This window comes from Hippocampus bargibanti, linkage group LG08 (assembly GCF_051943395.1).
Source record: "Hippocampus bargibanti isolate YZ-2025 linkage group LG08, ASM5194339v1, whole genome shotgun sequence".
In the NCBI taxonomy this organism is placed as follows: Eukaryota; Metazoa; Chordata; class Actinopteri; order Syngnathiformes; family Syngnathidae; genus Hippocampus; species Hippocampus bargibanti.
Window position 1 is genome coordinate 14,156,533 of NC_142741.1, and position 26,173 is coordinate 14,182,705.

Genomic DNA, 26,173 nt, shown 5'->3' on the forward strand with positions numbered 1-26,173 from the left:
TCATCGACATTGATTTTGGTCATGATGACCTAAATTTTGTCTTTTTCAAAGCAGTTTTTGGACAGATGTGGGCATAATGCCTTTGAAGGTTACATCCTACCGAACTAAACAAGATAATCGGGGGGGGGGGGGGGGGGGGATTACATTGGAAGCGAATGCAGACAATGGAGAACACATCCACTGTCATGAATACATTTATATAAGGACCAGGTGAACAAAGTCATATTGTCAAGTACCTATGCAGTCCAGGATCCAACCAACGGTGCCATCACCGCCGCATGCAAGCACTCGGAAATCAGGGACGTCGTGAAAAAAGTTGAGCCTGAAAGAAGGGATGGTACAACATGTATTTTGTTAGCATCAGTGGCGTCAAACATTGCTTTTAAGTAATTCTCCTCAGCTCAATTCTAAGATGTGATGTTAGTGTGACGCTAATGCTACATAGGTTTGGGAGTTGGGAGTTGATTTTGCTATGTTAGTGAAGAAAAGTGGGACAGAACAGTACTGAAAGTATTAGAACAGCTAGGTCAATTCCTTTGTTTTTCCCAATGTAATTTTTGAGTCAAAAAATGTAATTAGACCAAAATTCTGAATTCCGGCTTTTATTTCAATTGTATTTACAAAAAGTGTTAAACACCTCAGGACAATGCACCTTTTGTTTGAAGCCTCCCACTTTTTATTGAGCAAAAGTATTGGAACATGTGAGACTGATTGGTGTTTTTCGCAGTGAGTTCCACCTGTGGTGCTGCCGTTGTTGTTCAGTAAACATGAATGCCATTGAGCTCTTAGTGATTTTGAAGTTGAGAGAAAAGGTCAAATCAATCATAGCTGTTGCAAAAACATTTTAAATCAGATTCAGAAGCAGAATCAGAATCATCTTAATTGCCAAGTATGTAGAACACACAAGTAATTTGTTTCCGGTAGAACACGCTGCACAAATATCATCAGTATCATCATACAGTTCCATTTGGGCTGCTGTTCAGAGAGTTAATGGCTTGGGGGAAGAAGTTGTTTAAATATCTGCTGGATTTGGTGCACATGGATCGGTAGCGCCTGCCTGAGGGGAGTAGCTAGAAAAGGTGGTGGGCAGGGTGCGGAGGGTCCAGTAGGATTTTCCGCGCCCTAGTTTGGATTCTTGCAGTGTGCAAGTCCTCGAGAGTGGGTAGGCCGCCGTCCTAACTGTCTGTTGAAGTCGGATTTTGTCCATTTTTTGTGGCGGCCGCGAACCAAACGGTGATGGAAGAAAACAGGATGGATTTGATGACAGCCGTGTCGAAATGTTGCAGCACCTCCTGTGGCAGGCCATGCTTCTTTAGCAGCCTCAGGAAGTACATTCTCTGTTGGGCCTTTCTCAGGATAGAGTTGGTGTTGACCTCCCACTTCATGTCCTGGGAGACTGTGATTCTCAGGAACTTGAAGGTCTCAACGGTTGACACGAGGCAGTTGGATAGTGTGAGGGGTAGCTGAGGTGATGGATGTTTCCTGAAGTCCACGATCATCTCTACCGTCTTGAGCGTGTTCAGCTCTAGATTGTGATGGCTGCACCAGAGTTCCAGCTGCTCCACTTGTTGTCGTTACGCAGACTCGTCACCGTCCTTGATGAGACCGATGACCGTGGTGTCGTCTGCGAACTTTATGAATTTGACAGCTGGGTGTGTTGAGGTGCAGTCGTCCGTGTAGAGAGAGAAGAGCAATGGAGAGAGGACGCATCCCTGCGGGGCTCCAGTGCTTGTGGTTCGTGTTGAGGATGATATATTTCCCAGTCTGACCTGTTGTGTTCCTCTTCCTCTCAGGAAGCTGAGGATCCACTGGCAGATTGTAGGGGACACACCAAGCTTGAGAAGTTTGGGGATGAGGCGTTCTGGAATGTCATAGTAAATGTCCTGAAAAAGGAATAACCTACTGATGGACTAAGCAACACACATCAAACCGGTTGGCCCAGGGTATCAATAGCATGTTGCAACGGGACCTTTGTGAGGACTGGGACGAATCACCCAAAGACAACAGTCAGTGACAGGACTGCAAACCTCAGCAAATGTTATTCATACATAACGAGCTAAAGCAATGAAGTGGATGTGTTTGCTTTAATGGTACAACTCATGACCTTCAGCAAAATGTTCGGTATGACTTGTCTGATCTTGAACGTGGTCATTTTATACGGAAATATACTAATTAACGGATGTACAGATGCATGCAGAATGTACAGAACATCCCTTGCAATAATGGGTGCGAGTCAAGGTTTCTCATCGCTCTGATCACGGATCTATTACTCGAAGCTATAATAACGGTATCAATGTGTGTTTGATGCACTGAATTTTTGTCATGTAATGTGAGTCGTTGGAGACTTTGCAATTAACAGAAATTCAAATCTGGAATCAACCGGAAATGGAAAAATTTACAGGTTTCTCCTAAATAGGCAATTTGAATAATGTTGGCAAAAATACAAATTAAAATTCCAGTGGTAATTTTCAAAAGGTTCCAAGTCCTTTGGTTTTTTTTTACGGTTTTATGTAATCTGTGCAATGCTTTGGACAGATCGTCACTGGAAGGGAATGCAAAAAAAAATTAAAAGAAAAATAGAGCAATGAGCCTATTGCTAATTATTTATCTACTTTTCTGCTTGGCCTTCACCATATGAGAAAAAAATTGTGGTTGTGTGTGTGTGTGTGTGTGTGTGTGTGTGTGTGTGTGTGTGTGTGTGTGTGTGTGTGTGTGTGTGTGTGTGTGTGTGTGTGTGTGTGTGTGTGTGTGTGTGTGGTTGCATATGTGTGTGAATATGCGTGTGCGTGTGTGCTTGTGCGCGCGTGTGTGCGTATATATTTGACAATAAGGTTGACATGAAAATATAATATTAAATTACTGTACCCTTAGTTCCAAGTTATGTCCCAGAATTTCCAATGATTCCCATGCAAAGTATTTAATTTGAAATAGTAATAATATTGCCCTGTTTTCTATGGATAATTTCCATGAAATTTTCAGCAAATGTATTTGACATGTTCCACCGCTTTTGCAAAACCTAGGAATGAGATGAAGAGAGACTGCCCGTCTATATGTGCTCACTCCACCTTCACCGTCTTCTCCTGAGCGCACACGACCTTCAAGGGGACCTTTTATGTGAGTCGGGACAAAAGTGTCGATGGAGGCTTTCATCTCGAGCAGCTGCGTTTGGCCAAAGATGCCATTCACTCAAGCCAGCCACCTGGCGCTTAGCAGACCAATAATGCCCACATTTAGTCCACAAGTATACATAATTAATATTACATACATGAAGAATGAAAGACTTTGATGCATAAAGGCCACATTGACAGTCTGCAGTCAGGTGAAGCATATTTCTTCAATCTTTTCAGAGTTCTAATACAGGTCTTGTAAGATTTTAAAATGAAAAAAAACCCCATGCGTTTGTCCCTTCCTTTATAACTTCATGAATTCATGATGTTACACATTTATTTTTAATAGGTAAAAATGAAAAGAAATTAGGTGTTATTATTTGTAAACACAAAATCTAAGTAAGGGAAACAATGTGAAGATGAATACATGTATTTCTATATTGGTATTTTTCATGGGTAAAAGTAATACATTCTGTATGGGTGGATTAATTGATTGATTTCAAAAAGGTAAAAAAAGGTTGTGTTATTTGATTCTTAATATATATTAATTTGAAATTATAAATAATGTACATGGTAGCAGAACAAAAACAAATGAGTCAGACTTCGATAAAAAAAAATCAGCTATTATTTAATTTGTTTAAAAAAGTGATTGCAATGTATTAATATTGATAAAACTGCAGAAAATCAAATATTGTTCCAAGAAACTATGTGATGGACCGAATCTGGCCCCCTGGCCTTTTATTTTACACCTGCAAATGTAACATTCCTAACTTAATTTTACATATTCTTATGCCTCTATGCCTGTCAAATCGCATGAGAGTATGGTCTTTTTTGAACCAGTGCTGGATCTTAATGCTCCTTTGGATTCAGAATAATATTGCTGGGATTTGTGCAATACAACTTGGGTGGTTGAAGTTCGTGTAAACATGAGTCACTTCCATTGTCTATGTCACTGTGAAACATTCATTAATCCACTTAATCCCAATTGTCTGTTGTGCACTGGGATTTTTATGAGCGACAGTCTCAAACAAGCATGTGTTTATGGGCTAAAACCAATCTCCCTCTCACCTCACTGCCAGCTGAGCCTGTTGCTAAGGCGCCATGGCAACGGCACTGGCTTTTTTGAGAGATAAATTAACCCTGTAGGCAACCTACATCCATTCGATTGTGTACCTAATACCGTGGCTAGTGAGTTCCATTTAAATCCTAGTCATTATCAAAAGTCAATTGGTGATGTAACTGTTTAAGGAGGGTGAAGATGTATTTAAATCAACTTAATAGATTGCATTTACCTGAGCGCTGGGCCACCTTGGTCCAAACTATGCACCTGCCGTGGGTTAAGAAGGTACCGGAACTTCCTGAGAACTCTGATGGAAAGAGCAACCAGTTTTTAAATGTTCATTATTTTATCCATGCATTTTCTGTACTGCTTATTCCTCATTAGGGTCGCGGGGGTTGCTGGAGCCTATCCCAGCCATCTTCGGGCTCTAGGCGGGGAACACCCTGAATTGGTTGCCAGCCATTCGCAGGGCACACAAAGACATACAACAGTCACTCTCACACTCAGACCTAGGGATCATTTGAAGTGTTCAATCTGCCTGCCATGCATGTTTTCGTAATGTTAGAGAAAACCGGAAGATCCAGAGGAAACCCACGCAGGAAAACATGCAAACTCCACACAGGGAGGGCGGAGCAGGACATGAATCGGCAATCTCTGCACTGTGAAGCCAGCGTGCTAACCACTCGACTACCGGGCCGCCTCATGGTTTTACTGAGATATAAATACAGTAATCATTTTGAAGAGGGTCACAAAACAACAACATGGGGGCAAAATTACTCGCATTGTGTACATAGACAGAAGTACAAATACGGAAAAAAGATGCTAAATGCTAAAACGGACCAACATGGCTTTTCTTCACTTTTCACTTCCTGTAGGTGGAATGGATTGGATTGGATTAACATTTATTCGTCTCACAGTGGAAAATGTAGATTTCACAGCAGCAAAGTGATGAAAGTAAGAGGAAAGGAAAGGAAAGGAAAGGAAAGGAAAGGAAAGGAAAGGAAAGGAAAGGAAAGGAAAGGAAAGGAAAGGAAAGGAAGAAGTAGAAAAACAAAATACCGGAGCTGCTGGTCAGGCAGCCACTCTCGCAGTGCCATCTTTAAGTCAAAAGAACAAAACAAAACAAAAACTAAATAATATGACAACACAAGAGTCTAAAAAGTCATTCCAATTTAAGCTCTTTCTGCACCCTCTTTTGTATTAAGCCATTCTAGATGAAAGAGGAGAAAATCAAAGTGTCCTTTTAACCAGTACATCGGGGACGTCATGGTGGAATGTGCCGACTGCTACAAGCTAAATGTTGAAAGAAAACACGAAGCTGTAGCATCCATTGACAAAAATGACGAGGCATCACAATACTTTTCTCTGTACATTGATCTATGCGCTCTCAAATTGTCGGTATGCGAATGAGCTCAGTCATATCTGCACACCAGTTCTCTGTGACCTTTGGATAGTTACACTACTGAGGGACAACTAACAAACCTAGTACTGTACTGTGAATGGCACACGTACATTGTGCAATGTGTGTCCTATATGTCATATTGAACAATACACGCTCGTGATGTAACGCGGTTCCATACAGAATCCAATTGAGTAAACTATTGGCTCGTAAGCATTCCCTTTCGTCACGTCAATATGATTAGCACATTTGAAACTCAGGCCAGTAAGCAATGTTAAAAATAGTAGGACAGATGTGTCTCAATTGACATCTTCAACAAAACATTAAAGGACAATCGACACCATTTTTTTGTTTCCTAACTGACATCAGAAAAACGTTTTATAGCATCTAAAATACCCAAAACATGCAGGCTGATATTTTTAGTCAAATGCAAAACACCAATAAAAATGACTGAAAGTGTCCTAAAACTGCTACGAAATGACCTTGGAAATGGCGAGTTTCAGAAGGTCCCGACCCCTTGTTTGTGACGTCACGGCAGGAAACTCCAAAATCAAAACAATGGCTTCAGAGAGTTCAGATTCAGAGAATATGCTTTCTTGTTACTCATCCAGTTATGAATATGATTCAAATAGTTCTGAAGAGGAAAGTATAAATGTTTGCAATCGATTAAAGAAGTCCTTTTGTTCAAGCCATCTGGACTCCAATGTAGCGTCCCAGAAAAAGCATAAGATGGCGCGCAAGCTCCATTGGAAATGGGCTGATTTGTCTGCTTGGTGTCATGATCTGGTTGGCGACCAACGGGGGGCGCTGTCGGCCCCGCCTACACCTGCACAGGTGCTGGTCGTCCCGATCAGATTGGCGACCAGCGGGTAGCGACGTCAGCCCTGCCTGCAGCCTTGCAGGTGTTGGTCGTTTAATCATTGACACTTAAAAGGACACCCGGCACGACCATCCGGTGCCGGTTCATTGTTTGTTTGCTGCTTGTTTGCTGCATGCTGTGCATGTGTTTGTTTAACCTTGGCGGACTTTTACTTTTGGTCTTCTTTTGCTACTTTGTATTTTTTCCATTCTGATGTTTCACATTTTGTTCCTGCTGACCTTTAATTTAATACAATTTGTCAAACAACCTCTTACTCACTCCTGCCTGCTTCTTGGGATCCGCACCCGCCATCACCACCTCGCAAACCGTGACAGAATGAACCGGCCAACCATCGGATCCCGCAGGTACATCGGACCCGTCTCCTTTCCACCCTGTGCCTGGCAATGCTACGTCCACGTTAGCGCAAGCCTCGTCGAGTTTGAATTGCGTCACTCGACGAGCCGCAACGTCCACGTAAACGTCCGGCCGAGACCTCCTTCCAGGTGGCCATCCAGGGTGACACTGGGTGACTGGCATTGCACGCCCACGTCCAGCCACGGTGTCGTCGTGCATGACGAATTGAGTCTCATCCACGACGAGCCGTGCAACGTCCGCGTCAACGTCAGTCCGAGACCCCACTCACCGCTGGATCCCGGAGCGGCTCTGGACTGGTCTCGTTCCCCCGGAGCCGGGCAGTTCACGCCCACGTCGGCGTCCGGCCGAGACCTGGTCCCATACGGCCGTACGGGGTGCCATTCTGCGCCTGGCAGTTCGACGTCCACGCAGAGCCATGCGCCGTCGCGTGAACGTGCGAGAGGGATCGCACTCACGCCCACGATGATCCGTGACGCGTCTTCGTCCACCCCAGGCCGAGTCCCGTTCCCATCAGGCCGCCGCCCGTCGTATGCTGGAGAGGCAGCGGTTGCCCTCTCCACCGACCGTTCCCTGGCGAGTGGACCTTTTGGGAGACTGTTGGGACTTCTGGAAGCAGCCCCTTGAAGGGGGGGTACTGTCATGATCTGGTTGGCGACCAACGGGGGGCGCTGTCGGCCCCGCCTACACCTGCACAGGTGCTGGTCGTCCCGATCAGATTGGCGACCAGCGGGTAGCGACGTCAGCCCTGCCTGCAGCCTCGCAGGTGTTGGTCGTTTAATCATTGACACTTAAAAGGACACCCGGCACGACCATCCGGGGCCGGTTCATTGTTTGCTGCTTGTTTGCTGCATGCTGTGCACGTGTTTGTTTAACCTTGGCGGACTTTTACTTTTGGTCTTCTTTTGCTACTTTGTATTTTTTCCATTCAGATGATTTTGATGTTTTACATTTTGTTCCTGCTGACCTTTATTTTAATACAATTTGTCAAACAACCTCCTGCTCCCTCCTGCCAGGTTTTTGGGATCCGCACCCGCCATCACCAACTCGCAAAACGTGACACTTGGAATTTGTGTCAATTTCTGGATGGTGTAACCGCAATTGGTAGTCTTGGTGGAACACACGATTCACCATTGCGTCATTTATGTTTTTTCTTCTAATTTCACCATCAACACGGATGAACACGATGTTTTCAGACCAAACAAAGTACCCAAAATGCATTGTGTGTCGCTTTCTTGGTCAGGGGCGTTCCTGGCGTGACGTCATGTCAGGCATCATCATCAACTCGAAAACATGACTTCCTGAATATTCAGTGTGAGTCTTAAAACGTAAAATATAGCTATATGCGTTGGGATCTTTGAAAAATGTGCTCAGTGGAAGTCAATTGAAGTGATTTTACAAATTATGGAAACAACTTGTCCTGAGGTGTCGGTTGTCCGTTAAGCAAAAACTATCTCACCGTTCTCCCTGTCTTCCGCCGCTTTTGGGATTGACCAGTACCAGCAGAGGATGAGTGCCTGGTAAAGGCGAGATCTGTTGACAGAATGTCAAATCAACAACATCCATTCATTAGTCCCCAGAGTTTTTTTGTTGTTGTTGGAGACATCGCCCGAAGAGCAAACTACCTGAAGTGCCTGTCCATCTCCTGGGGAGAATTTAAACATGTGGTTGATTTCGTCCGGGCTGGTGCAGGGAGGCGACTCACCCTCTCCGCGTTTCACCACAGACTGGCGGTCCTGTAGAAAAGTTAGGCAAATTGACTCGATTTTTAAATTTTGGTAGGAAAAAAAATCATGAATCCATCTTCTATATCCATTATCCTCATTTGGGTTACATGTGTGTTGGAATCTACATCAGATGACTTTAGACAAGATTTATACAAATCAACTCAATGTGCTTTATACACTCAATTGTAAACAAAACAGCAAATGATATTCAAAGGGAAAGCAGAAAAAAAGTACAAGAACAAAGATTGATAACATTCAGTTTATCACAAGCTTCAATGACACTTAAAATAAATGGGATGAAATATAAAGTCCCATTCTAAAATTCCAGAAAGACCTTAAACATTTGCAGTCAGAGCTGACATGACAGGGATATTGCTGTTCATCATGTTTGCTTTGAATTCGGCGCTCCACTAACTGCCGTGAGTCTGCAGACCTCATAGCCCTACATGGTTTATATTCAATATTTATATTAATATTGAATTATTTTTTTCTTTTTTTTGGGAACAGGCTTTGTATAGCCCAAAATTGTCGCCAGCTGGGCGCTGAGACAAAAACAATTCACACTCACATTCATACGACAGACATTTTACAATCATTGGGTGTGCATTATTAGCTCTCATGACATGCCTCTAATTGGCACTTTTTTTTTCCTCCCGAGCTGCGCTTTCCTGAATATCAAATGGCTTTGATTGCAGCCAATTATGGCATTTCCCTCCATGAGTCACATTTCTAATATATTGCTGTCATGTTATAATAACTACTGTATTTAAAAATAATAGGACAAAAAGTGTCATATTTGGGCTCATTCAGTCCAAACACAGACCAAATCTTATTTTACATTCAAGCCTCTTCTGAGGCTTCTTAGAAAATCACAGGCCCCAAACAGAATCAATTTCAAAGTCTGAAATGGAGGCAGGTGCTTGCAAAACTCTAATTCAGACCAAGAGCCACAGTGTGACAATCTGACTGACATGTGCACCTGCTTTTCCTACATGAAAGTGACATGCAATGTTTTTGAATAGGAAATGAGCAACGTGAGCCTGTCATACCCTTTCATATCAGGAGTGAAAATAAAGTAAAACAATTTATAGTTAGTAGACTTATTGTTTATCTGTACAGTACTTCATTTGAGTATCAATCTCATTTGTTAACTTTTACTCTACATGTTAGAACCCCTGTACAGCGGCACCACTACTTATGAAATTAATTGTGTCATGTTGACGACCAATGGGTGGCACTGTCGGCCCCGCCTGCACCTGCACAGGGGCTGGTCGTCCCGATCAGTGGCGGACTGCCACGTTCGGATTGGCGACCAAGGGGGTAGCGACGTCAACCCTGCTTGCAGCCTTGCAGGTGCTGGTCATTTTAATCAGTGACACTTAAAAGGACTCCCGGCACGACCATCCGGTGTCGGTTCATTGTTTGTTGCATGCTTTGTCTGCAATCGCATGCATTGTATGCTGTGCATGTGTTTGTTTAACCTTGGTGGACTTTTATACTTGGTTTTCTTTTGATACTTTGTATTTTTTATGTTCAGATGATTTTGATGCTTTAGATTTTGTTCCTGCTGACTTTATTTTAATACAATTGATCAATCACAACCTCGTGCTGCCTCCTGCCTGCTTTTTGAGATCCGCACCCGCCATCACCACCTTGAACCGACCAACCATCGGATCCAGCAGGTACAACGGACCCGTCTCGTTTCCACCCTGTGCCTGGCAATGCTACGTCCACGTTAGCCCACGCCTCGTCAAGTTAAATTGCGTCACTCGACGAGCCGTAACGTCCACGTCAACGTCCGGCCGAGACCTCCTTCCAGGTGGCCGTCCAGGGTGACACTGGGTGTCTGGCAGTGCACGCCCACGTCCAGCCACGGTGTCGTCGTGCATGACGAATTGAGTCGCATCCACGACGAGCCGTGCAACGTCCGCGTCAATGTCAGTCCGAGACCCCACTCACCACTGGATCCCGGAGCGGCTCAGGACTGGTCTCGTTTCCCCGGTGCCAGGCAGTTGACGCCCACATCGGCATCCGGCCGAGACCTGGTCCCATACGGCCGTCCGGGGTTCCACTCTGCGCCTGGCAGTTCGACGTCCGCGTTGAGCCTTGCGTCGTCGCGTGAACGTGCGAGAGGGATCGCACTCACGCCCACGACGATCCGTGCCGCGTCATCGTCCACCCCAGGCCCAGTCCCGTTCCCATCAGGCCGCCGCCCGTCTTATGCTGGAGAGGCAGCGGTTGCCGTCTCCACCATTGTTCCCTGGCGAGTGGACCTTTTGGGAGACTGTTGGGACTTCTGGAAGCAGGCCCTTGAAGGGGGGGTACTGTCATGATCTGGTTGGCGACCAATGGGTGGCGCTGTCGGCCCCGCCTGCACCTGCACAGGGGCTGGTCGTCCCGATCAGTGGCGGACTGCAACGTTCGGATTGGCGACCAACGGGTAGCGACGTCAGCCCTGCTTGCAGCCTTGCAGGTGCTGGTCATTTTCATCAGTGACACTTAAAAGGACTCCCGGCACGACCATCCGGTGTCGGTTGATTGTTTGTTGCATGCTTTGTCTGCAATCGCATGCATTGTATGCTGTGCATGTGTTTGTTTAACCTTGGCGGACTTTTATACTTGGTTTTCTTTTGATACTTTGTATTTTTTTATGTTCAGACGATTTTGATGTTTTATTTTAATACAATTGATCAAACACAACCTCCTGTTCCCTCCTGCCTGCTTTTTGAGATCCGCACCCGCCATCACCACCTTGCAAAACGTGACAAATTGGTTCTGGAAGAAATTTCTATATTTGAAAATTGTGTAAGCAGCAACGTGGTTTTCCATGTGCTTCATGTCACAAAGGGGGTAAAAGTGCTGAAGAATGAATGACTCTGTGTCGTTGTGTGGTCATATAATTTGTTATTTAGTTTTTTTTTTTTTTTTTTGTTTTTTTTTACTTCAAGATGCCGCCGCGAGAGTGGCTGCCTTTCCAGCAGCTCCTGTATTTTTGGTTTTCTACTTCTTTCTTTCCTTTCCTCTTCCTTTCACAACTTTGTTGCTGTGAAATTTAAATTTCTCCACTGCGAGACGAATAAAGGTACATCTAACGTATATGTAAAAATTAAGTTATTGCACAATAAATGACTGTTGGGCAAAATGTAAAGACAAATATAAAGAACAAAAAGTATGGTCATTTAACTTTGAACTGCACCCTCGTTGTTCTTACCACCTTTAGCCCCCAGAAGTGGTTATTGTGTGGCATTTTGTCAAGAACTGATCCATGGAAGTTTGCTTTGAACAATCCTTCAAAAATGTCCAAGACAAACATCAGCATAACAAGCAATCGACCGACTGGTGAACACTTTTTCTGGATGATTCACCTTCCTTACGAGGACGCTGCATAGAAACATGCATCAACATTTTAACAACTTTTTATCTATCTACACCTCATGTGTCAAACTCATTTTTTGCCATTTTTTAAACACCTCACCAAATTACATATAGAGTGAACAACAAATTAATGAATAACTAACAATTAAGGGTGGCCGGGTAGTTGAGTGGTTTGCACGGCGGCTTCACATTGCAGAGGTCGCTGGTTCGCATCCTGTTCCGGCCCTCCCTGTGTGGAGTTTGCATGTTCTCCCCGGGAACACGTGGGTTTTCTCCGGGTCCTCCGGTTTCCTCCCACATTCCATAAACATGCATGGCAGGCAGAATGTTCATTCCAAATTGTCCCTTGGTGTGAGTGTGAGAGTGGTTGTTGTTTGTCTTTGTGTGCCGTGCGATTGACTGGCAACCAATTCAGGTTGTCCCCCGCCTAGTGCCCGAAGATGGCTGGGATAGGCTCCAGCAGCTGCCCATACAAATTTAGGGCAATTCGTGACCATAATATATAACATTTTTAACTTTCACATCATTGAATTTCTTTCATAACAGAGACAATATAGACCCATTGAGGCGTTTCGTAACTTGAAATTTTTGGATGAAGAGGCGTTTGTAAGTAGAGTTATCACTGTACAACAATGTACTGTAGTCTCTACTGTCATGTGATACAATAAGAAGTGTATCGATGAGAAGGTTTCTTCAGCCGTCATCTGTACAAAAGTGAAGGTTTCGGACGTTTCGCCTCCTATCCAAGAGGCTTCGTCAGCGAACTAAAGTCTGACTGGTCGTATCGGCCCTATTTATATATCCCTAATGTCCAGACGTGGTGGCGCCGGACACAGCTATGATAGGTCCCTACTCTCAGGTTGGGGGGGCAGAGGACCCCTCCCTGTGGCCCCACTGATTGTCCCTACATTCCTGACTAACGACTTGCTAAAAGCTAGCAATTTGCTAAAAGCTAGCAACCACTCATTTGACGACAATGAGGTTAAAATCTTAGCGAAAGAACATAGATGGTTTGAAAGGGGGGTAAAAGAAGCGATTCTTATAAAACAACAAAATCCTTCATTAAACCGGTCGGGTGGGGTGAGGTTCAATTTGGATCGTTCATACAATAGCCTGCTTAGGCAAAACAGGTTAGGCAACTTTCGTAATGCTGATGAGGGTCGTTATGCTGATGAGGTGATACCGGGGGGAGTGGGGGTAATAGGCCAGTCGTTAGTCAGGAATGTAGGAACAATCAGTGGGGCCACAGGGAGGGGTCCTCTGCCCCCCCAACCTGAGAGTAGGGACCTATCATAGCTGTGTCCGGCGCCACCATGTCTGGACATTAGGGATATATAAATAGGGCCGATACGACCAGTCAGACTTTAGTTCGCTGACGAAGCCTCTTGGATAGGAGGCGAAACGTCCGAAACCTTCACTTTTGTACAGATGACGGCTGAAGAAACCTTCTCATCGATGGACCACTCCTGTACGAATGAGAGCTTACACATAAATAAGAAGCGTAGTCTATGACTCACCAAGACGATGGGACAAATGTAGGAGGGTAGCAGAGTGTGGTCCCTCAAGGCTCCACCGTCACACTCTGGCTTTACATGGGATGCACATTTATTGTGAAGCTGTGGAGGACAGCAAGTCACACAAACAGACGTGATAATACAGTACATATATGTGCACATTATCTATCGTACTTCCCCTCATCAGGGTTGCGCGTTCACAAAAACACATATGGAGAATTTTGGGGCTTTACCTAACCTAAGATGCATATTACGGAGAATGATGGAGGCTACAGTGTTTGGGAAAACGGAAGCTTCGAGTACTAAGTACAATAAATAACAGGGTCTTCATATTTTAGAACAGTTTTAAGAAAAAAGACTGAGGTGGCGTTGGTTATCTGCTTTAGAAAACATCCATGATGTAAAAGCAAACCGGGGAGGGCATCTAGTGGATATCAGTTGTATTGCATGTAAACAGCACAAAAAGTACGAAAACGTGTGTCCACGCATTTTTATTTGTTGTAAATTGCTTATTTACAATACATTTTCGACCTGATGAGAGCCAGGTTATATCTTAAAAGTGGCGGGTGCCATATTTGCAAGAACCTTAAAATTGTGTTTCAAGGAGTGCTGATCCTGTGGCTTGCGTTCACAAACCTTTCAAAGCATTCACGAGAGGCACCAAGTTTGAAAGTCAAGATGAAGTTAAAAGTGTTGCGAACAAATGGCTGAGACATCAGTCCAAAGAGGGAATATGAAAGCTGTGTACAGATGGGAAAAGTGTGTGACAGTGCTGGGAGACCACATTGAAAAAAAAGCTTTTGTCTATATGAGAGGTCCTTATAAAAAAAAAATCCCATAGTCATAGAGTGAACGCTGGCGTGAATGGCTGCCGCCACTCACCCACACACAAAAAATCCCGTGACTGTAAAGTGTCCTTGAGAGTTTTGAAATGAAATGTATTATTATTATTATTATTATTATTATTATTATTATTATTATTATTATTATTATTATTATTATTATTATTATTATTATTATTAACATTTAGGGGGCATTAATTAGTCATTGATTTTCACTATTTGAATGGTAGGGGCTGTACTGTGAAATCAAAGTTTCCATCCTGACTCACAGTTATCTGGCACCACATACAGTGGAGGCCGGTCAGGCCTTGGTAACATTTGATGCTCCGGTGGCATCGGTCACATTTGGTCGGGGAGTTTCCCTCCATCCATACATGCTGCATAGCCTACAAAGACACACACACACACACACACACACACACACACACACACACACACACACACACACACACACACACACACGCACACACACTCACGCACACACGCACACACACACACACTACTGATTCCACAAGACATCACACATACATAATTCCGGATGGAGCCAGATTGAGCTTCTCCAGTGAAAGCACTCATGAATCAACCCTTGTGTATCATTCAACGAAAGCAGAGCAATTAAGAAAACATGGTGAATGTCTTGAATGGTGAATTTTGATAACATTAGATTGCATAACTTTATACGGACATCTTGAGGAAGAGGGTTTGGTTCCCAGCAAGTTCCTTAAAAGTATAATTACTCTCTCTTGACATCGTCTCTCTAGAAACATTAACAACATACTGTATTAAACTGTATTTTTATACTTAGCACTATGTACAGTTCTTTTCATGAAATATTTTGGGCAGTTGTACAGTTAAGTCTTCTGTCATTTTTTTGTACATGCAATACTTTTTTTTTCTTTTCGACCCTGCCTACACTCACTCCTTTCAATCTTGTTGCTGGAGCAAATTTCCCCATTGTGTGACAATTAAAGGCCCTCTGATTCTGATTCTGAACAACAACAACAACAAACAATCACTTTTTTCTCACCAAAAAATGCCACGGGAGGAATTTTGGAATTTTTGTGGAAGATTCTAAAAAAAGACCGAGAATAATTTGGAATATAGCATGACGACCCCCAAATAAATTTGTGTTACCGTTTTAGTTGTTAATTACTTTTATGCCACCCACAGTACTCTGGCACCTTTATTAACAGTCTGAAAAGGTATATGATGAATTACATTGACTTGTTCGAGCGTAATATATGCACATGCACTTACGTTGGTGTGCCTGCGAGACTTGGCGTAGGTGCTGATGCAAGCGGCGATGTCTTTGGACACACAGCGCTCATGCACCGTGTACTTGCATACTATCCAAAATAAACAACACACTTGTTAGTGATAAAATATGTGTAAGATAAGTGTATATTAGCATAGTTATGACGACCCACTCACAGGAGCAGCAGAGGCCCTGCTTACGCACACCCAGTAGCATGGTGTGACAAAAGTTACAGTAGGCCGGTTTGTTGAAGTGCTTTAGACGCCACACATGCTGGCCGTCCTCCTGAACATTCTAGTGGGCAGCATCAAAATGACAAAGTGAAGAAAATTGATATGTTTTTCCGGTGAGCCAGAGAACTGCAGACTCACCGTGTCCATGCCGAGCAGAACCAGTAAAGGGATGGTGGTCAAGCCTCCTCGTATCCACTCTTCCAGGGTCACAGTGCCATCTCGATCGTAGTCGATCTCCTCCATCATTTCCTTCAAAATCTATGGCGGCATAGGCAGAAGAACTGAGGCATACTTTCAACCTCATTTTAGGCTAAGTAGAGATTTGTATGTCAATAAATAGTGCGATTTGCATTAAAATAAATACACACAATTGTTGGCACTGGACCCGTGGATGTGTTGTTGTTTATAATACATCAATGTAATCTTTAATGCCATTTCATTGAGTTCAGAAGACAGTTGGAGTGATAAAAAAACGTCATTGTCATTTTTCAAATTGATCTTTAAGGCCAATGACGAACCTCATAGATGTCCAGCTTAAGACATGTCAGAGACTCATTTGACCCATGTTATGAATAAAACAGCAGAAAATATGGGATTTGATTGCATCGATAACACATTTAGTGTTAAAATGTGTGTTGACACGTCACAGAGAGGAATGTTAAAATTAAAACTTCTTATTTTCCTTTCGGCTTTTCCCTTCAGGGGTCGCCACAGCGAATCAGTGTCCTCCATCGAACCCTGTTTTTTTGCATACTCCTCTCTCACACCAGCGACCTCCATGTCCTCTTTGACAACATCCATAAACCCGCTCTTTGGTCTTCCTCTCTGTCTCCTGCCTGGCAGTTCTAGGCTCAGCATCCTTCTCCCGATATAGTCACTCTCTCTCTTCGGTCCATGTCCAAACCATCTCAGTCTGGCCTCTCTGACTTTCTCTCTAAAGCCTCTCATATGAGTTGTCCCTTTGATGTAGTCATTCCTGATCCTATCCAACCTGGTCACTCCCAAAGAAAACCTCAACATCTTCATCTCTGCTACCTCCAGCTCTGCTTCGTGTCTTTTCTTCAGTGGCACTGTCTCCAATCCAAACAACATGACTTGTCTCACCACCGTTTTATACGTCTTTCTTTTCATCCTCGCTGAAACCCTTGTGTCACACATCACACCTGAGATATTTCTCCAGCCGTTCCAGCCTGCCTGGACAAGCTTCTTCACCTCAAACATTGGCCATAAAGATGCAAAATTTTTCATGACCGTTTCTACTTGCATATCAAATGACTTGGAAATCATTGAGTATGACAGAATTGTGATATATATGCTCCATTTGGAGAGTTCCATTTTACAAGACACCTCATTGAGTACACCGGCATAATCAATCCCACTTGGGTAGTTATTTAACATGGCAATGAATTTGTGTGCTCTGCTGCTCACCGGCTGTAACTCGGTCGAATCCCACTCCAGATACTCGGCAACGTGTACCATCTGATTAATGATGCGGTCCAGCTCCTACCAAAGAGCCCAAATAGGACAAAACAGGGCATTGTAGAACATAGATCACAACCTCTCACATCCAAACATAATGTAAAGACGCTACGATTTCCATACTAGCAGCAATGTTGTGTTTATGCCTCGGAACCTGGGAAGCATTAATACAGACTGACTATTACAAACGATCTTAATGTCAACATGATGCCTGCCAACCAGTGTCTATTCTTAGTTCAATGGGCAAGGATGGAAAGAATAGCTCACCGAACTGTCCAAGACGCCGTTGCCGTCCGTGTCGTATATCCGGAACATGACTGGAAGGAAAATGTAGAGAAAGCTCGTTTTCCCCAAGTGATCAGAAATATTGATCACGAGAAGAAACATTATCTCCACTGAGTGGAGATTAATTCCTTCAATTTGCGCCCAACTTAAGTGAGGCATGAACACGAGCATCATGTTATTGTGAGCCAGTTTAGTGGCCCTCAGAGAATTAATTGAAACCTGATTTGTTAAAGGAACTGTTCAGTAATTCGTTATAATGCTCACAACTACTATACTCATCCTTAAATTCAACTGCAGGATAGGGGAAGGAAGGGATGCTCCCTGGCACTTGTTTAGCCTGCCCACGTCCGGGTCCCCCCTGCTTGTCACTCACACTCCAGCTTGTCCTCCGGCGTGCCGCGCTCCAGCAGGGAAAGGTAGCAGACGATATCCTTCAGGAAGACCACCTGCGGCACTGATTTGGGTGATCTTTTGTGCGACGATGGGCTGCCCCGCAGCAAAAATTGCTTCTCTGAGTGGCTTTTCTCTGTAAATGCACAATTTCTTTTGAGATCAATCCATGTGTCAAACAATATGTCGAACGTAGCGCAGTTATGCAATCGTATTATTAATATTGTGCATTTTTCATGCAACTCTTGTATTGGATCTCATTACATGTGTATAAAAAATATTATTTTGAAGTCTTTCTTTTGGGCGGCCCAGTACTCGAGTTTTTAGCACGGCAAATTTATAGCGCAAAGGTTGTGAGTTCAACGCCTGGTCGGGCCTCCCTGTGTGGAGTTTGAATGTTCTCCCCGAGCCCACGTGGGTTTTCTCTGGGTCCTCCGGTTTCCTCCCAAGTTCCAAAAACATGCCTGGCAGACTGATTGAACACTCTAAATTGTCCCTAGGTGTGAGTGTGAGTGTGAGAGTGACTGGTTGTTTGTCTGTGTGCCCTACAATTGGCTGACAACCAATTCAGGGTGTCCCCCGCCTCGTGCCCGAAAATGGATGGATGAATGGACTCTATTTTAGAATTTTGCTGCACCGTTTGTGTTAGTCACCGCATCACTGAAATAAAATCAAGCTTAGGTTTCAAACGTCACTGATCTCGCCCAAATCGTTTTTCCACCAGAAAATTCGAGATTTTTTTTATGCCGAGGAACACAACAAAAAATTGGTTTTCAACCAAACTCACCAAACCTTAAAATGCCACTCGACTCCTCTCGGCTTCCTGACATGGGGCAGTGACGCTTCCTTGCGTAACGTTCACACTTGTTTGATGTGATTCAAGCAAAACTGACACTTTTTTGGGGGGCGGGGGTTGGGGGCAATTTGGCATAGTGTAGTCGCTACTAATAATTGGCTAATAAAGTGTTTCAGATTTCGAAGAAAAAAAATCGCTTTTCGTACAACATTCTGGAGCAAATTATGGTCAAAAATCAAGTTATGACCATATTTTAAATTATTATATATATATATATATATATATATATATATATATATATATATATATATATATATATATATATATATATATATATATATATATATATATATATATATATATATATTATTATTTCAAATACGGCCACAAAGATGATGTTCATTGGATATAGTCTTAGATTCTTTGTTAGCATGAATTCAGGGCATGCTATGTGCCTGGTTTCAATACACAGACTTTCACTGTCTTGGTTCTATGTGACGTGTGACATTAGACTTCATCTCAGAATGGCGGTAAACAGCTTTAAACAATGGACGCACCACATATTGAAAAGTGTTTCTCAAGGATGGTTGTCGTACATTTTAATGCAGAAGTGGATAAAATAATAAATATCAATGGAAACACAATTTTAAACAATCACTGAGGCAGGTGCTCTAAAAATTGGCTAAGAATCTCAAGATAAATTGCCTGGCTAACCTTGTGAGCGTTTCAGGGGTGACACTGGCGACTGAGCCCGGCCGGCATTGAGGGTCAAGGTATTATTGCTGCTCTGAGAGGGCTTGACCTGGATGCACGGAGAGCGGTGAGGACCCCCGGGTGAGTGGGCCCCGGTTCTGGACCGCTGCGAGGAGGAGCCAGACGAACAGGGAGAGGTGGTGGGCCCAGTTCCACAGGCAAGCTCTGGTGTGTGTCGACCCATTGCCGACAAGATGCTCTTACCATTCATGCCTTGGACACAAAAGAAGAGATACTTTAAGATGGAATAAAAAGTGGAACCTTTCAAATGTGTGTATGTGTGTCTGTGTATGTGTGTGTGTGTGTGTGTGTGTGTGTGTGTGTGTGTGTGTGTGTGTGTGTGTGTGTGTGTGTGTGTGTGTGTGTGTGTGTATGTGTGTGTGTGTGCGCGTGTGTGTGTGTGTGCGTGTGTGTGTGTGTGTGTGTGTGTGTGTGTGTGTGTGTGTGTGTGTGTGTGCGTGCGTATGTGTGTGTGTGATTGATTCTAGTTGTGTTTGTGTATGAATGAGAGCCTTTGGTGTAACACAAAGATAAAGGATTGGTGAAAGCCAGTCATAAGTAAATTATCAATGGTTGTGTAAAATTGAGTTAACTCCAATAAGATGTAGAAACAAAAGTGTTTTTTTAAACATAGGCACATTGACTCTGATACAAAATATATATACTCTATACCTATATGTAGTGATAATCCATTGATGGTCACTGAACACATTTGGGGTGTAGGACTCGAGAGGTTTCTTTGATAACACATACAAGGAACATAACACAATGAAGCAAAGTAACACAACACAATGAAATTGCAAAGACAAGAAACTCATTCGGGAGACATGTGGCGTTACAACACTAGACCAAACAAATAGATTCCACAACATTAAACAAACAAACGAAAAAAAAACACCCCTCAAAACAACAAGCAGTATTGTTGGTTCGGGAAATAGAAGCGGCAACAGCCAACCCGTCAAGGCAGGCCCACGAGTACCTGTGATGGGTGCACAGGCCACCTCTGTGTGAATAGAGATACCAGCATCAATGGAGCAGGACTCTTTGAGAAGGAAAGACATTGAACAGCAATAAGACAACACTGATTCAGGATTATTCGTTTGTGTTCCAGTGCTTGACATTTTCCTGTGCCTCACCTGTCCATGGAAATATCAAATGACTAAATAAATTAAACAGTTATATTTATTTAGTGATTTGTACTTTAACGTTCTTTTCCATTTAACTTCACCATTTTTTTATTTTTTTTTCCAAATCGCTGAGTTTTCACATTTACCGTTCAAATACTCAGTGCAGACGAGCAGTGAGGCAGCAGCCAGCTGAGCCTCACCATGGATTGCGCAATGACTATGCGAACTGTGCTGGCTTGCTCTGCAGTGAGACCGCATTGCTGTCCCTCTGCATATTGCGATGAAAGTGTTCAAAAACTTTTAGTATATGAACTAAATTTCTACAGTTTAGCTGGTGTATATAATGTACAGTCACTGTACATTAGAAACACTGTACTACAGTGTTTATTTTATTTTTATCAAAACTCTGTGCATAGATGAGGCACACAATTCTCCTGCCTCATGACAGGGAGCGCTGGTGATTAGAGATTCTTCTTGCGACTCCTCGGCTGCAGAATAATAGAATTAGTGACAGCAAGCTACAGTAAACAGTTAGCAAGTTAAGTGCAACCATCCAGTCATTTTTTCGTGTTGCTTGGCCTTATTTTCAGAATGGTGGATTACATATCTAAATTGAAAGAATCTTCGAAACTGGACTTTCAATCGAAGCAGGAGATAATAAAGGAAGACTAACACCAGACTGTATAGCTCACAAACGGTGAGGGATGAATGTAAATCTCCTGGACAGTTTCTCAGCTTTTTGGCCAAGAAGGATCTCATTGAAACTATTCCTGAAGCGACAAAGTTGCTCCAGCTCGTGCTCACTGTTCCAGCTACTACAGCATCAGTGGAGTGGTCATTCTCAGCACAAAAGACTGAATACATACAGTCGGAACAGTACTGATCAAGGTGCAGTGATCTGCATTGAGACAGAGAGACTTGGACTTCATTTATAAGTAAAGGTAACACGATAATAACGTTTTTTAAATTCTTTTTTTCTATGCTACATTTTGTATACAGTATATAAAGAATGCTGACATGACATTTTAAACATAACACGTTAACTGTTGCCAATCAAATGGTGAATGACCTACTCTGTGGAGTTAATTGTTTTTAATCGAAATGGATTGCAAACATACAAAGTAATAGAAACAAACAAACAACACTGCAACCAAAACACAACAAAAGTAAACAAAACCATTGGTTTTGAATAGCTCGTGGAGCTTCTAGAAGTAAATCAGAGGTGTGTCTCAGCAAATCTTTCTGCATACCTAATATTTACATTAGGTGACATAATCGCGTAAGAGACAGTAATATACATTAGGTGACATAATCGTAAGAGACAGTACCTGATCGCACAGGAAATAAGAGTTCCGGACAGTATTTCATTATACAAAAAGGAAAAAGAGGAGAGAAGAAAAACATAGAAGAGAGAGAGAGAGAGGGGGGGGGGGGTGCCAGGGGTTTTAACATTTCATTGAGTCTGCACAACATAGTGAAATTGACAAAAAAGAGAGGGGGGAACACCAGATGAATCGGCAAGCACATCATCCTATGTCATATTTCATCAACAAATCATGTGTTTTGATCGCGTTTGGGTCGGCAGGTGGTTGAATTGTTTTCTGATATAGTTTCATTTCATTTTGAAATATTACAAATACGGGTTTCCTCCCACAAAATTTTGATTTATGAATATGATGTTTGGCAAGAAAAACTAATAAATTAATAATAAAATATTTATCGTTGGTCTTGTTGGAATATCCAAACAGCATGTTTTTGTAATGAAATATGAACGGAGAAGTGATTTTACATTGAACATATTTTACAAAGTGCTTCCAGAAGCGAGTAGTTTCGGGACAAGCCCAGAAGAGGTGAGTTGCAGTCTCAGGCTCAGCTTCACAAAATGTACAAGATATATCCTGTCAGGACTGTATCTTATGTTTAACAGGATAGCAACGGTGCAAAAGTTTGTAGGTTATTTCTCTTTGTTTGTTTGTGATGAAAAATTTATATGGGAGGGTCCAAACCTTTTCCCATGGGATATTTGGGACATACGTTCTCCAGTGATGAACAATGTAGGGAACCGTAGGGAACCTGACCGAGAAAGCGACACACAATACATTTTGGGTATTTTGTTTGGTCTGAAAACTTCGTGTTGATCCGTGTTGATGGCGAAATTAGAAGGAAGAAACATAAATAACACAATGGTGAATCATTGTGTGTTGCACCAAGACTACTATTTGATACTAGTTGACACAAATATCCCGGCAGACAAATCAGCCCATTTCCAACGGAGCTTGGGCGCCATCTTGAGCATTTTCTGGGCGCTACATTGGAGTCCAGATGCCTCAAAATGAGACGGAAAGACTTCTTTAATCGATTGCAAACATTTATGCTTTCCTCTTCAGAACTATTTGAATCATATTCATAACTGGATGAGTAAGAAGAAAGCATGTTCTCCGAATCTGAAGCCATTGTTTTGATTCTCGAGCAGGGCAAGACGTCCTGCGTGACGTCACGAACAAGGGGGCGGGACCTTCTGAAACTGAAACTTTCCGAAACTGTCTGAGGACACTTTAAGTCATTTATTGGTGTTTTGCATTTGACTAAAAATATCAGCCTGTGTGTTTTGGGTATATAAGATGGTATAAAATGTTTTTCTGATGTCAGTTAGGAAAGAAAAAAAAATGGTGTTGTTGTCTTTTAAAGCCGTGCAGCAGACGTGCTAACCACTACTGTGGTGTGAGGCATTCAATTAATAACGACTGTATATATATTTCTTTGTTTGAGAGTATTGTACTAAAGGATATTTCTTTTACTCAACAATGTGATGGACATTTGGAAGATCCTTTTAAAGTAACAAAGGGCCAGTTTGAGGGTTATGTGTTCAAATGTTGCATTGTATACTGTATGAAGAATGACTAGAATAAATGTAAAAAAATGGCTCACCCAGTAAGTTTCCTGCTGCTCGACAATGGTCAGGCGAGGCACCTCCCGTCTTGCTCTTGAAAGAGGTGAAGAGGTGCTGACACAGCTCTTCTGGGATGTCATTCTCCAGGTAGGTGGCCATGAAGAGACGAAAGCCCTCATAGTCGATTGGCTGCATGAAGGGAATATGTTTTTCTTCAATCATGGAAAACTTAATGTTCTTGAATAATAATAATAATAATAATAATAATAATAATAATAATAATAATAATAATAATAATACATATGAATTAAAATATATTTTGGTCCTCGCCTCTGTGAAAAAAAGCAATTGAACGAATGAAATAATAGCAAGACAATGAGCAATTCATGCCAGGCAGAGATTCTGGAAATGTATTGATACCAAACACACTGTTAAATGTACCTATTTACAAGTACAGTATACTGAATGGACACAAACATGAGGATGCACCTCTTGAATAACAATCACGGTTTGGATTTGGTCACTTCTTTAGGAAAACGGTTTAAGTCAATTCATTCCATTGATATATTTTCTGCAAATTTAATTTTTTATTGGTGGAGTGACTTTTATCCAAATACAGTAGCTTGTGACTCGAGTTCCTCAAGGAAATGTTTAAGTCCACTCACTTGCACCATAACTTGTTGCACTTGTCATCTTCTGTATAAATGGATGCGTGCCAATATGTATTTTCATCGGTTGTATGAGTGCAATCTCTGAGGCCCATTATATTTTTTGCGCTTTTTATTTCCTATAGGTGGTGTCTGTCCAAATGCTTTTGTCAATTCAGTGTACATTGTTTGAGAGTGATGCATGAACTTGTGTGAGAAACAACAAATTACAATAATGACCCAGTAGCACACAAAAAGTGGAGAGTAAGTAAAAATTACCCCTAACGCACGATGAATATCTTAAACAAATAGAATATGTGTCAAATGGTTGAAGAATTGTTGTCTGACTTGACACGGTGGCGCATTAACTTCACACGACTTAATAATGCACAGTCAATTGTTGCTTATATTTGGCCAATCGAGCATTCCCCCCTGCTGCCACTCACTGCTGTCAGGTGACGTTGAGAAAAATATTGTGAATGTTGAGAGCCAATGTACATGCAACCCACTGAATATGGTCACACCCAAATGCTGTTTTGTATGAGCAGCCACATAAAAGACAACAAGCAAGAGAAAGGAAGGCAAAATGATTCAAGATTATGTCATTTCTCACAATAAAGGGTAAACCAGCTGGTCTGCTCAATACATATTTTATGAATATATACCTCCCAAAAACTCCAAATCCAAGCAGGGATGTTCATGGGCATTGTTGTAAAATAAATTGACTAATCCAGAAGAATGCACACAAGCTGCGAGATAAAAGTAACTGAATGAGTATTTAAAATGTGTCTCGTGTTTTACAATATTTAAATTTAAACAGCTCTGAATTGTGACATTCGCTACAAATAATGTAGAGCAGTATTGTAGTTTAAATTTCTTTTAAACGGGGATAGCAAATTAAATAGCAATCTTGAGAATAAAGCAAATTTAAAGGACAACTGACATCTTCGTCCAAGTTGTGTCCATAATTTGTAAAATGGCTTCAAATGACTTCTACTAAGCGTATTTTATTTTACGTTTTAAGACTCGCGCTGAATATTCAAGAAATCTTGTTTTTGAGTTGGTGACGAGTCCGTATGTGACGTCACTAAAGGACCCCCCTTGACTGTAAAAAAAGACGCATTGTAGCGGTCCTTCCATCACGTCAATGTATTTTGCTGTACTTGTTTGGTCTGGGGACCTCGTGTTGCACCCAAAAGCCGCCAGAAGGCCAGAAGAGGGTATCCAAGTGCCATATAAGGAATTTATCAGCCTGTGTAAACGGAGGTGGCCACAGGATGTCGCCATTTTGTGCCTCTTTTTTTGGGTGAGAGATTTTCCCCAGTGTTGCCTCAAAATGGCACAAATAAATTCTTTAATGAATTGCAAACAGGTATGCTTTCCTCTCCAGAACTATTTGAACCATGTTCATAACTGGATGTGTAACAAGAAAGCATATTCTCTGAATTTGAAGCAATTGTTTTGATTCACTAGCAATGTAAGACGTCTTGGCGTGACGTCACGAACTGGGGACGGGAGTTTCTGAAAATGCTCAATTCGCAGCTCAATTTTTTTGCAGATTTTGGACACTTTAAGTCATTTTTATTGGTCTTTTGCATTTGACTAAAAATATCATACTGCGTGTTTTGGGTATTTTAGATGCTATAAAACGTTTTTCTGGTGTCAGTTAAAAAACAAAAAAGTGACGTCGGTTGTCCTTTAAATCATAAGTAAAAGTCCTGCAGTGTTACATAGACTCTAAAGAGAAGGAAACAATGTGGGTGTCTGATTTTAAATATTATTCCATGAGTTCTATGATAATTTCCATCAAAACATCAAAGGAACCATCCGCTGCACACCAAACAAGGAAAGTGGATCAGGTTGTTCACTTTTGGTTTTGGAATGGAAACAAGCGGTTGTACGATGGGTTTAGACCCCCGTCATTCACAAAACATCTTCCCCCCAACATGCTGCTGTTGGTTTAACCCCGCCAGCTCCCAAAGAGACCACCACCGCCACTCTTCTCTCCTTTTTTGGTAATACCCACTAGCAGATTTTAATCTGCCGTGCATCGTACGATAAGT

At 42.4% G+C, this 26,173-nt stretch overlaps 1 protein-coding gene across 6 annotated transcripts in view; it reads right to left on the minus strand.

Moving 5' to 3' along the window:
• The window catches only part of dgkg (diacylglycerol kinase, gamma), a 122,707-nt gene that overhangs the window by 74,770 nt on the left and 21,764 nt on the right, over positions 1 to 26,173 (minus strand). For 5 of the 6 annotated variants that reach the window (XM_089002817.1, XM_089002819.1, XM_089002820.1 and 2 more), the window contains 15 exons: positions 23,502 to 23,652; positions 20,426 to 20,488; positions 19,408 to 19,659; positions 17,881 to 18,033; positions 17,490 to 17,539; positions 17,172 to 17,246; positions 15,882 to 16,001; positions 15,687 to 15,804; positions 15,513 to 15,601; positions 14,525 to 14,641; positions 13,417 to 13,515; positions 8,423 to 8,533; positions 8,257 to 8,330; positions 4,400 to 4,474; positions 237 to 322 (listed from right to left, as the gene is read on the minus strand). In XM_089002817.1, coding sequence (XP_088858943.1) covers positions 237 to 322; positions 4,400 to 4,474; positions 8,257 to 8,330; positions 8,423 to 8,533; positions 13,417 to 13,515; positions 14,525 to 14,641; positions 15,513 to 15,601; positions 15,687 to 15,804; positions 15,882 to 16,001; positions 17,172 to 17,246; positions 17,490 to 17,539; positions 17,881 to 18,033; positions 19,408 to 19,659; positions 20,426 to 20,488; positions 23,502 to 23,652 — 1,633 coding nt within the window. The remainder of the gene's footprint in view (positions 1 to 236; positions 323 to 4,399; positions 4,475 to 8,256; positions 8,331 to 8,422; positions 8,534 to 13,416; positions 13,516 to 14,524; positions 14,642 to 15,512; positions 15,602 to 15,686; positions 15,805 to 15,881; positions 16,002 to 17,171; positions 17,247 to 17,489; positions 17,540 to 17,880; positions 18,034 to 19,407; positions 19,660 to 20,425; positions 20,489 to 23,501; positions 23,653 to 26,173) is intronic. The other variant, XM_089002821.1, reaches the window with a different exon arrangement.